Source organism: Trichechus manatus, unplaced genomic scaffold (assembly GCF_000243295.1).
Source record: "Trichechus manatus latirostris isolate Lorelei unplaced genomic scaffold, TriManLat1.0 scaffold00107, whole genome shotgun sequence".
Taxonomy (NCBI): domain Eukaryota; kingdom Metazoa; phylum Chordata; class Mammalia; order Sirenia; family Trichechidae; genus Trichechus; species Trichechus manatus.
Window position 1 is genome coordinate 8,867,247 of NW_004444043.1, and position 13,398 is coordinate 8,880,644.

The 13,398-nt window shown below is 36.4% G+C and overlaps 1 protein-coding gene across 1 annotated transcript in view; it reads right to left on the reverse strand.

The window, feature by feature from the left end:
- Positions 1-11,210, reverse strand: part of TMC1 (transmembrane channel like 1) — a 126,098-nt gene extending 114,888 nt beyond the window's left edge. The window contains exons 1-3 of the mRNA XM_012557529.1: positions 11,099-11,210; positions 10,051-10,098; positions 6,406-6,565 (exon numbers count right to left, since the gene is read on the reverse strand). Coding sequence (XP_012412983.1) covers positions 6,406-6,565; positions 10,051-10,098; positions 11,099-11,210 — 320 coding nt within the window. The remainder of the gene's footprint in view (positions 1-6,405; positions 6,566-10,050; positions 10,099-11,098) is intronic.
- Positions 11,211-13,398: the final 2,188 nt, after the last annotated feature.

The following is a 13,398-nucleotide window of genomic DNA, read 5'->3' on the forward strand; positions in this document are numbered from 1 at the left end:
TGATATTAATGATATTGTTCAGATAATTTCCTCATTCTGTTGGATCACCTTTCTTTGGAATCGGCACAAATATGGATCTCTTCCAGTTGGTTGGCCAGGTGGCTGTCTTCCAAATTTCTTGGCATACACGAGTGAGCACCTCCAGCGCTGCATCCATTTGTTGAAACGTATCAGTTGGTATTCTGTCAAATCCTGGAGCCTTGTTTCTCACCAGTGCCTTCAGTGCAGCTTTGACCTTTTCCTTCAATACCATTGGTTCTTCATCATATGCTACCTCCTGAAATGGTTGAACGTCAACCAATTCTTTTGGTATAGTGACTCTGCATATTCCTTCAATCTTCTTTTAATGCTTCCCATGTCATTAAATATTTTTCCCAAAGAATCCTTCAGAATGGCAACCAAGGACTGAATTCTTTCTTGAGTTCTTTCAGTTTGAGGAATGGCAAATGTGTTCTTCCCTTTTGGTTTTCTAACTCCAGATCTTTGCATATTTCATTATAATACTTTACTCTGTCTTCTCAAGCCACCCTTTTGAAATCTTCTGTTCAGCTCTTTTACATCATCATTTCTTCTTTTCGCTTTAGCTAGTCCACATTCAAGAACAAATTTCAGACTCTCTTCTGACATCCGTTTTGATTTTGTCTTTATTTCCTGTATTTTTAATGACCTTTTGCTTTCTTCATGTATGATGTCTTTGATGTCATCCCACAACTCTTCTGGTCTTCAGTCATTAGTGTTCAATACGTTATAGCCATTCTTGAGATGGTCTCTAAATTCAGGTGGGGTATATTCAAGGTCATACTTTGGTTCTCGTGGACTTGTTTTAATTTTCTTCAGCTTCAACATGAACCTGTATATGAGCAATTGATGATCCGTTCTGCAGTCAGCCCCCAACCTTACTCTGACTGATGATACTGAGCTTTTTCATCTTCTTTTTCCCTAAATGTAGTCAATTTGATGCCTATTTATTCTAACTGGTGAGGTCCACTTTTATAGTCATCGTTTATGTTGTCGAAAAAAAGGTATTTGCAATGAATAAGCCATTGTTCTTGTAAAATTCTATCAGGCGATCTCTGAAGTCATTTCTATCATTTCTGTCACCAAGGCCATATTTTCCAACCACTGATCCTTCTTTATTTCTAACTTCTGCACTCCAATCACCAATAATTATCAATTTTGATTGCATGTTTGATCAATTTCAGACTGCAGAAGTTGGTAAAAATCTTCAGTTTCTTCATCTTTGCCTTTAGTGGTTGGTGTATAAATTTGAGTAATGGTCGTATTAACTGGTCTTCCATCACTGACAAGGTTGTAATTCAGGATAGATCTTGAAATGTTCTTTTTGTTGATGAATATAACACCATTCCTCTTCAATTTGTCACTCTCTGCACAGTAGACCATATGATTGTATTATTCAAATTACCAATATTCGTCCATTTTAGCTCACTGATGCCTAGGATGTCAATGTTTATGTGTTCCATTTCATTTTTGATGACTTCCAATTTTCCTAGATTCATATTTTGTACCTTCCATATTCTGATTATTAATGGATGTTTGCAGCTATTTCTTCTCATTTTGAGTCATGCCACATCAGCAAATGAAGGTCCCCAAAGCTTTACTCCATCCACATCATTAAGGTCGACTCTACCTTGAGCAGGAAGCCCCTCCCCAGTTGTCTTTTGAGTGCCTTCCAACCCGAAGGGCTCATCTTCTGGCACTATATCAGACAATGTTCCATTGCTATTCATAAGGTTTTCATCGGCCAATTTTTTTTCAGAAGTAGACCTCCTGGTCCTTCTTCCTAGTCTGTTTTAGTCCGTTTTAGACACTGAAACCTGTCCACCATGGGTGACCCTGCTGGTATTTGAAATACGGGTGGCATAGCTTCCAGCATCACAGCAATACAAAAGCCACCACAGTACAATCAACTGACATATGAGTGTTGGTACCCATCCATAGTTTTTAAATCATGTTATGATTACTGAAGCAATTCATATTAACCCTCTACAATAACACTTCCTCTTGAAAGTTTGTTTTGTTTTTAACCAATATTTTGCTTAGAATAATATGCCTGGTTCAAGAGAACTATGGAAAATACAACTCTGACTGCCACTGAGTTGTTTCTGTTTTAATGATTTTATGTTTATTATATAAAACCCTATGGTGCTGTCCAAAAATGACATAAAATACTGGAGGTTTTTTTTTTACTATATCTATATTCACAGTTTGTTTCTTTTAATTTACCAATTGGAGTAATATTTGGGTTGGTCTGTTTTAGGAAAGAAAATATGTTTTAGTAAAAATGATTGAAATTATTTCTTTGGGGGACTGACATAAACCTAAATTAAATTATATAGATAATTGTTTAACTGAAATCTTCACAGAAACTATCAAAAAGAAAAGAAAATAGATGCTGAGAAACTATTGACAATGCAATCAATTAGCAAACAAACAAGCTTTAGGATTAGTAATGTAATTTATTGACATTGTAACCCTTTAACTTGCCCAAGTGCCAAAAATAACTCACAATATTTTACATGTTAGTGTCTTAAAACTTTACATTACTGAATTTCCATTAAGACTTATATATAAAATAGTACTTCATTAAAGAAGGAAAGAATAATCTACCATTAAGTGGATTTAACATGTAACTAAAGCTTATTTCTTTATATGCCTATGTTTAAAAATCATTTAATGGGAACCTTGCTAAGACTAATTACATACTTTTCTTTTATCTTAAACCCAGTACTTTATATGTTTAGCTTATCTAAATTCTATGGTTCCTTCAAAAATAAAATGAAGTATCTTCACTAACCCCTTTTCTGATAATCCTTATGAGAATAGTTTTCTCTAAGACTCCAGACCTCTTCTCTGACAGATATATACTGTCTTGTTTCACAATAATTTGTGTATATGTGATCTCTCCCTTACCACATTATGAACTTCTGGAGAATGCAGGCAATCATGCATCCTTATGTAAATCTCTCAAAGCAATTAACAGATTATCTTCCACAGAAGTGGAGCTGGATATATATTTATTGAATACAGAACTTTTCTGGATGACTCAGGGTTATCATCCTAAATCCAGTGCTCACAGTATACTGAAATATAACAGTAACTTCCAAGATTATTATGGAATGGAAAAACATTTACCTCTACACTAAATGATCCCAAACTGGTATATTTTTAAAGTCTTTGTTATTAATTGTTGATTGCTGCAGGAGGATCATGCTGTGCTACAGCGTACAGTTTTTGACAGATAAGTGACCTTCAAATATGCAGGTAATGAATATATTACATTCATCAGCAATATAGGTAATCTGCTTTTTTAGGAAACGCTCAAAGAAAGTGTTAATCATATAAAAGGACACAGCAGAGGCATGCTTCATCTTCTAAGATTTAGGGCTAATCTATGCAAGAATGACTTTCTATCTTAAGTCTAATTTATTTAAACAACAGTTGTTAAGAAAAAGAAGGCATGTTATGCTGAATTTCTCACCGCTCTGAACATATTACGCATTCACTTAAAACTGGGTCAGGAAAAGCCAGTAATACTATTAGAAATACTCCAAAATGTCTAACAAGGCAGTATTTTTTAACCCTTTCCATAGATATTTATAATTAAAACCTTGGTTTTAGTTGGTTTCAAATGTATTGTCAGGGCAATGGAAATTCCCTGAGGCATTGCTTGAGCATTTATATAAAAAAAGACCCTGAATTAATTAGCCTAAATAAATGTGCCCTGATTTGCCCACTCATTTTTTCTAATATTTCACACACACACCAAAAAAAGATGCTTATCTTTACAATGAAGACCAGAAAATGGACCTAAATTAGAGATCAGAACTATCAATCACACAAATAATTTATGACACTACTTAGAATATATGCATAATTTATGGCAGTAAAAGTATAATTTGCAAAACCTATAGAGACAAAGTTGACTTTAGCAAGCTTGACTAAGTGAGGTGGGGCGGGTTGCTCATGGGCTTCTCAGAACCAGGAGGAGCGTGAGTGAGACCAGCACTGCCACTATATCAGGAATAAGACCTTCTCAGGCAGACATGGGTCAAGACTCAGCTCATTCACAGGGCCCTCCTTCCTGGAAGCTGAGGAAATACCCGGAAAGCCACAAGCAGATCAAGGCTACAGAGGAATTCCTGCCCAACATACCTTTTTTAGAACAAACTTTCTGTGGTGTAAATGGAGAGGAAAAGCAAATTCGGAAACACAGCCTATATCCTGGGAACCTCTATTGGTAATATTTTCTTAATGAAATGCTACTGTCAGCAATTATCAGCTTTGCTAATAGGAAATATTACTACAAAATCTCTGTGAGCTGGAATCGACTCAATGGCAATGGGTTTTTGTTGATAGTGATAACAATAATAATAATACTTGGAAGTTAAAATTGTGTTGCATTTTCTATTGGAAAGGAACAAAGCTAAAGATACTTGAAAAGAAGACACAAATAAAAAAAAAAATACCAAAATCAAAATTTAAAGCAAGCAATTTCCACATATTCAAAGAAGAAAGAGGAGGAGCTTGGGAAGGAGCTAAAAAAAAAAGAAGAAGAAGAAGGAGGAGGAATAAGATGTGGGAGAAATTTTTAAAAATTAAATAAACTAAAATATAAAGCAAAAAGAGTAGGTGGGGTTACTCTTTTTTTCCTAAAAAGGACAAGTGTCTATTAATGCTAAGGTCCTCTATCTGACAAAATTTTCATACAGTTTTATTGAATCACAATTATTTATAAGAAATGTTAAAAATTAAAATTTCTACAACGCTAATTTGTGTACCAAATCATAAACTTTATTTTTCAATTCACGAATCCCGGAGCATCTGGCCTGGAAGTCAGGCAAGAATTTTGAAGAATGGTACAAAACAAAAGGATTTTGTAGTCACAGATTCACAGAAAAAGGAAGATATACTGAGCAAATTTTGGAATGGCTGGCAGGCATTTTCTTTCCTTATTTGGAATAAAGAGGTAATTTTGAACAAGGTTATACTGAGTAGGAAAGTTCTTATTGTTTTAAACTGAGAAGGCAAGTTCTAATTATTTAGCTTAGGTTTCCGTTTCAGGGAGAATCAATTGATTGACTTGGGTTTGGGCTCCTGGGAAGTTTAGGCATTTATAAGAAATATAAACATAGGTTTTGGTTTGCTGACGTGGGGCTTAGCATTAAGTAACTCCATTTTGGGCCTAGCATAGTCAGGTTAACAGGTGGAAAATAACAGTTATTGAGTAAGGGAATGTGTCATCTTGGTGGATATATTGGAAAGTGCCTCCTCATTTAAAGCCCTAGAAGTGTTTTGGAGGAAATCCCATTACCTTGTGGTGATTCACGTGGTCTTATTTACTTTCAAGTGGCAGAGTAGGTTTGCTGTTCTCTTGAGTCCTTTTTAAAAAGGTCTGTATTTTCTTTTACTAGCTATATTTTAAATGCGTAGTTTTCCCACCTGCCTGTATCTGCATATTTCCAGAAAGCAAAGACCAGAAAATTATTTTTCTGGATTTTCCCCCCAAGGAGTATTTAATATATTATTTCTACACAAAGTCGGTGCTCAGTAAAATGTTGGCCTGGTGGAACTCAAAGATGCAGGGTTGTATTAAAAAGGAAAAGACAACCTCAATACTTTTTAACAGGCATTAGCACACTTTTTTTCTATGCAGGGGCAGAGAGACAATATTTTAGGCTTTGAGGGCTACATGTGGCTTCTGTTACATATTTGTCTTTATTTATTTATTATGATTAACATTCTTAGCTCTTGGGCTGGATATGGCCATAGTTCGCCAACCCCTACTCTGTAAGTGATTTGGGCTCATCTTTTAGGCACATTCCACTTAACCTAGGTAACGATGCATATAATTAATTAGATACTTTAAAAATAGTTAAATTAACCATAATATGTTAATGAGCTGTGACAATTTCGACTTTTCATAAAGGAATTTATTATAGTTTGTTTTGTATGTATAGGTGTATAGATATGGATATGGGTATAGATATAGACATAGATAGAGATATACCAAACCTAACCCATTGCCATCGAGTAGATGGTGACTCATAGCTACCCTCGAGGACAGAGTAGAACTGCCCCATAGGGTTTCCTAGGAGCGGCTGGTGGGTTTGAACTGCCAATCTTTTGATTAGGAGCCGTAGCTCTTAACCACAGTGCAGCCAGGACTCCAGATATAGATACAGATAGTTGTTAATTCTATTTTAATTATTAAAATATATTTAATTAACTGGAGTAAAGTGGGGGCATCAAATTAAGCCTGCCTTTCCAAAAGTAGTTTTAATTACCAAATTTAAGGCCAAAGAATGCCTAAAGCGAGTGGTCTTCTTTCAGTGTCACGGTCTTTGAATGAAAACCACCTTCACGTATATATCAGAACTAACTTACGCTCCTCTCTTCAATCTCCTTCTCCTTTCCTTTTCTCTTGCCTTCCTTGTTTCCTCATCTTCTGGTTCAGGTTCTGGGTCATCCTCATTTATAACATCTCTGGTCCGTTTCCTCTTTGGTCTCAAGCTTTCTCTTCGGGGTAGTTTCTCTTCCTCTTCACCTGAACACAGCAGATAACGGGTCAATAAGCAATCTCAGAAGTGCTCTCTCCTGCTACCAAATGCATTTTCCTTTTTAATTACTAGTGTCACCCACCTGAAACCAGAATCTAGCAATTCTCCATATCACGATAAGATGCAGCATGTCATACATATTTCATAGTCTGCCATTTGAATAAATTTGTCTAGATTTTCATTTCCTTTGTGGTTCATCTCTCAAACAGGGGAATGTGGATCCCCACATTTTAATAATCCTTGTAATCCCAGTCTTCATTTACTTGGGTAATTAGATGGCTTACACTTCTATGTCATACCCAGGACCTCTAAGACAACTATTGAAACCAAATCCAAGTTTAGAGATTTCTAATTCCAACACATAAGGGAGTGATTAACCACTATGCATTTACTACTACTTCTGTGTTAGAACAAAGGAGGGACTGACAAGGAAATGATACAAACTAGGATTTTGGAGAAATTCATTAAGTCCTCAAGATTCCTCTAATTCAAATTACCTTTCTTCTTGGTTCCTAATATATTCTTCTCGTTCCTAAATATTTCCTGTCACTCTCCTTACATGAAATTGTTGGTAAGCACAGTGGCTTGATCATTCTATCCTTATGAATAGAAATGGGTAATTTCTAAATACAAACAACATGGAACTTAGAGAAATGACAGCACTATATTTTTACTGAGCAACTAACAATTAACGCCTCAGATGTCCATAACTTCTTAGGAATCCTCTGGGTAAAAAATAGATGATTCAGTCCCCTCCTTCACAGAGTTTATAATATACATTCCTACTTCACTTTCATGTCTGTTGTTTTTTTAATTTCTCATGTCCTTTAGAATAAACTATCATAAAAAAAATCAAGCATTACTCGCAGTTATCACTATCCTCTTAAATAGAAGCTACTGTAGGGAAAAAATTAAGCTTCAATGGAAAACAATGAATTGTCTGTAGCATATCCTTCTGTGTTTTCTGATTTTGATTCTTTGGGAGCTATTTTATAATTGTGCAACTTCCAGATCACTGGACACAGAAGCAAAAGAATTATTGTCTATAGACATGCAAATGAATTATGTTTGGTGGTGGTCAATGGGTCTGACCTTTAAAAAAAAACCCAGTTTGCCTGTATTTACACAGTCATTTCAATATTTCTGATCTATTAATGGTTCTGTTATTTGGATTTTCCTTTGAACTCTTTGTAACACCTCACCAGTTTCTTCATTAATGAGTTAAATGTGTTTGTTTTTAACATATGAGAGTCATGATTTTACCTTTTTTAGAAATTATCTTTTAATGCTACTTTTTGAAACATTTTTATTGATATTTCAGATCTAAAATCTAACTATTACCTATATTTCTAAATTTAAGACAGAGAGAGAAACAAAAGGATAGCTTTTCCGAGTTTTAAAAACTATACTCTCTCATCAAAACCAAGAACAAGTTTCTATGTGTAAAATATTGTGTCAAATGTTGTATGTTATTTGAACCCAATTTTGTCATTCTGAAAATTTATCCAGCCTTTATTAGTCATATTAATCATTAATTATGAAGAAGACAAGAGCCTGACAGGAGTTCACAAACAATTTCACCCACACATAACTCAAGAAGTCAAGCAGCCACTACAAAAACCAGTTGCCTATGAGTCGATTCAGACTTATGGCAACGCCATGTGTGTCAAAGTAGAACTGTACTTTATAGGGTTTTCAATGGCTGACTTTTCAGAAGTAGATCACCAGGCCTTTCTTCTGAGGTGACTCTCAGTGGACTAGAACCTCCAGCCTTTTGGTTAGCAGCAGAAGGCATTAACAGTTTGCACCACACAGGGACTCCAAGTAACCACTTAGATTCTGCATTTTTTTGTATTGTTGTTGTTGAGTCGATGCTGACTCAAGGCAACCCCATGTGTACGAGTAAAACTGTTCCATAGGATTTTCAAGGCTGTGACTTTTTGAAAGCAGACCACCAGGCCTGTCTTCCGGGTCCATGTAGGTTCAAATCTCCATCATGTTGGCTAGTTGTCAAGTTGTAACCATTTATGCCACTCAGGAATGCTTATTTCTTGTATTAGGACTAATCTACTAAACTCTTTCCTTTAGGATTTGCATAGTTTTACCATGGTTGAATAGAGCCCTGCGTGGTGGCACAAATGGTTAAGTGCTCAGCTGCTAGCTGAAAGGTTGGCAGTCAGAACTCACCCAGCAGCTCCGCGGAAGAAAGACCTGGTGATGTGTTTCTATACAGAATACAGCCACGAAAACGCTATGAGGCAGTTCTACGCTGTCACATGAGGTCGCTATGAGTTGAAATCAACTCAGTGGCACTAACCACAACAACCATGGTTGAAATGCGTATCATTAAATTTATCTTTACCGTTTAGAAACAAAAACGCAGTCTTCTATCCTTTAACTGGTTTCCAAATATTCAAATTCTAAAAAAATGAACATTTTTTATGGTTGACTACTAAATCAGTTCTGCATACAATACTACTTTTTGGAATTGGCTTAATTCAGTCTTTGACTAATGGCACCCAGGATTTGTGAGAGAATCTGGGCTGTTTTATTTAGGAGACAAATAATGAAAGCAATTGGCATAGTGGACATTCATTGGCTGTAAAATTGTGCTCAGGATATTAAACTGGAAGTCTCAATGTACCCTCTAATTGAACTCTTCTTTAGCTCCTACTCTTTCTTTCAGTTTTGGTGAAATCAGAGCTTTTGCTCAAATAATGATCTTTCTCATATTCTAGTCTAAGAGTAGACTGGGTGCCTTGAAAAAGGGTCACAATCTAGGCTCTTGAGCTGAGCCTAACCAAAACCAAACCAAACCCATTGCCGTCAAGTGGATTCCAACTCACAGCGACCCTATAGGACAGAGTAGAACTGCCCCATAGAGTTTCCAAGGCTGTAATCTTTACTGAAGCAGACTGCCACATCTTCCTCCTGCACAGCAGCTAGTGGGTTCAAACTGCTGACCTTTGGGTTAGCAGCTGAGCACTTTAACCAAGGTACCACCAGGGCTCCTTGAGCTGAGCCTACACAAAGTAAAAGCAGCAATTTGGTCAAAATACCCATAAATTCAGTACAGAAGAATCAGTTCATTTATTTTAATTGGACCACCTGGTCATTTCAGTCAAAATGGCCAATCTGGGAGTATAATATAGATTCAGCCTTCCAGAAAAGCTTTTAGGACCAAAGGCTTTTCCAGGCAGTATAGGAGAGAATTTAAAAACCAGATTTTTCTGGGCCACCATCTACTTGATTGTGGGCAACTTATGAATTGGGTGGTATGTGTGTGTGGCAATTGAATGGAATCAGAGCGGAGATTCCATTCACTTAGCTTAATCTCTTTTCTGAGACAATCAAATATCACCCCCTCACCCCACCCCACCCCACAAAGTAAAAAGACTAATCCCTTGAATTCACTTCTATGCCACAGGAAATATATCTGTAGACTGTGCCCCACAGGCCCATCCCCACTTACTTGAGCTTTCCTCAGAATCTTCTTCTTCTTCCTCCACTTGGATTTGTACTATGGAAGAAAAAACAAATACAGCAATTGTTTAATTGCTGGTACAATGGTTAGTCACTGGTTTTTACTTTCATTATTTTTATCACCATATTTTTTGTGCAGTAAATAAAACCTGTTTCAATAAACTTGTCAAAATGGGTATTATTTATTAAAGATATGCCACTATAGCATCTAATACAATGTTACGCTAAGGCTTCTCTGCTTCATTGCCTTCAAAGATTGGCAAAACATATCAGTTGTGAGCTTGTAAGCACAATTCAAAATAACTTCAACCAAAATAAATCTGTATCACAACTGGTAGACTTGGAGTATGCTTGGTCATTTCGTTCTCTGATAAATTGAATTGTTAGTAAACTATCTCCACATGCACAAACCAGTTTGGTTATTATAACCAAGTTAACTAGTTAAAAATACAGAACTATTCGCACAGTTGCCCAGTATCAAAGCATCTTTCAAAAAATGCTTAAAGACTGAACATTTCTATTTCAGCTATTTCTGTAAGTATTATATCGATATGCTCTAAATTTCTCAATATACAATTTGCCTTGGCAATGCCAAGACAGATGATTTTACAATTACTTCCAAGACTTAGAGTATGTCTTCTGTTTACTGCTTATCCCACAACTCATGCAGCATCTTGTGTTCAGTTTTATTCTGTTTTTATAAAGGCATATTAAGGTTTTATAAATTTTTTAATACCCATTTATCACAAGTTTAGTTAGTCACCCAGAGATAGAGCTGTGTAACTCGCCATGGTGAAAACTGTTATTTTTTTAACTGCCATAAAGTAGGCTCCCAACTCATGGCAACCTATGCACAACAGATGGAAATGCTGCCCAGTCCTGTGCCATCCCTGTGATCAACTGAGGATTGGACCGTTGTCATCCATAAGGTTTTCCTTAGCTGATTTTTGGAAGTAGATTGCCAGGCCTTTCTCCCTAGTTCATCTTAGTCTGGAAGTTCTGATGAAACCTGATCAGCATCATAGCAACACACAAACCTCCACTGACAGATGAGAGGCAGCTGTGAATGAAGTGCATCAGCTGAAAATCGAACACAGGTCGCCTGCATGGAAGGTGAAAATTCTGCCACTGGATCACCACAGCCCCCATGGTGAAAATTAGACTATTTCTTAAAAATCATAGTGTAGTAAGTTGTTTATAAATATTAATTTTGTTATTTTTTAAGGTGAATGAGTATAGATTAAAAATAAAAAAACAAAGATGACAAAGTTGCTGTGAGTAGAGGAAACAACATCCGGTGTTGTTTCTGCTCACACACTGTCAAAGGTTATTATTCAGAATTTGACAGGCATACTGAAAAGGCAACCCATGCCCAGAGTTTAAATTCCATTCACAAAGAAGATTATTGTAAAAGCATTTTTTGCCTTGAATCATTATCTGCATAAAAGTTTTTAGGATATGCAAAAATGTTATCACTCGCCATCAGCCACAGAATGTGAAGATAAATGTTCTTTTGTTCTGAGTGGATATATGCCTTCTGTTGCCGGCTGTAACTGCATCCGTACAGGACAAAGATCTTTATGTCACTACTGAGAGTTTGCAATAATGAAGGCACACACTTCTAAGAAGATATTCTGCATTCAACAATAGGTCATGGTCTTTTATTTTTAATTAATGCTGCCACTAAGTTTTTTGTTTTTTGTTTTCAGTCAAAGAAGAATTCCCTAGGAAGGCATTTTAATGATATAAGATTAGCCTTGGAGCAGGGTCTTATTAATGTGTATAATATAGAAACAGCTGAGGACAAATAGCACATGTGACACCCAGCCTATTCCGCAACATGCATGACCAAAGCATGTTTTTAAAAATTTGCACAACATATTACGCTGATCTGTAATGATTAACTCACTAGAACATGATTAAACAAAGTTAATTAGATGAAATAGGAAAAAAACAACTGCTAAATAAAAAAAAATAAGCAAATCTTATATATTAATCTTATATCTTATATATTAAATAAAAACAGCAGAATCAGATATCCCAAGTCAAAGAGATGAGCAACAAATCAATTTCTTCTAATAACCAGGAGAAAGAAAATGCAAGGCTGGAGTCATGGATCCTTTTTCTCTAGTACAGGAAGGACAGTTATAATCATTAAAAGAAAATAAAAAAATCCATAAAGGGAGAAATCCCCAGTTATAAGTGGAAAGCTAAAAGAGAGCTATATGTTCTAAGTCATGCAATGGAAAATATTGCAGGATTAACCTCTTCCCTCCCTTGAGCTGGCTTTCCAGTTGGGATGCTGGTCTGTGCACAACCATCTCCACATTCTTCTTAAGTGCCTTCTTTGCTCAACAGCGTTCCTTTTTCAGGCAGTTGTTAGGCTTGAAGACTTCGGCCAGTTGAGTCAGGGCGACAAAACAGTCATTTCTGTAGTCATTGTGAAAATAATTGGGCTATTTTTGATTCAAACCCTCAGCAGAGGCATCATCAGCCTCAAGGACAAAACAATAGGGCTGTGACCAAGAGATTGAAGACTCCAAGATCCTCAAACCAAGTTTGACTTAATGGAACATTATCTGGCCTGATAAGTAACTGTCAACACTGGTCTATATCCCCTTCACCTCAAAGCAATACTATGAAACCAAGCTAAGGAATCCCTGCAGGATAAAAGCCTGTGCAAAGGAAGTCCCAAAACACTTTCAATGGGAGCTTCAGACTGTCTTTCCCTTCTCAGACAATTTTTGGAATGGCCTGTTGCCATCTCTTCTCTCTGCAATCCCTATTGCATATTCCTGATCATATGATTCCTTCATGTTTTGGCTGTTCCCCAAAGGCTATAGCTTATGGACTTTAAAAATAACCTTCTCTCCTGAGGAGTGATGAGAGGACACTGTAAGGAGAGGAGAGAGAGGTCCTGTCAAAATGTTGGAGGCAGCAAGCAAAACTGCGTGCTGAAGTATGCTTATTTAAGAGACGAATATGCAATAGGAGCAGATGAACTCCTAGGCAACCCAGATCTCATTCATGCAAATAGACCCAGTAATTAGAAGCAGTATAAGGAAACAACAGGAAAACATCACATTTCAGAGGCATTGAAGTCCTTCAGAAAAGTAGATATTGTCCTGGGCTTTGTTTTTCAGTCTATAAGTGTTTAAAGTAGTTTCTGTTTCTTCAGTGTCACAGAGTGACCAGGTGGGCTAAGAGTTGAAGGGTATTGCCTGTTCCTCTGACCCACATTTGGCTCTTGAGGTGATGGCTGGCACCGGGTTATTATTTCAGAAACTGAAAATTATATTTATTCTGTTAGCATTTACATGTATACAGAAAGGGGTCA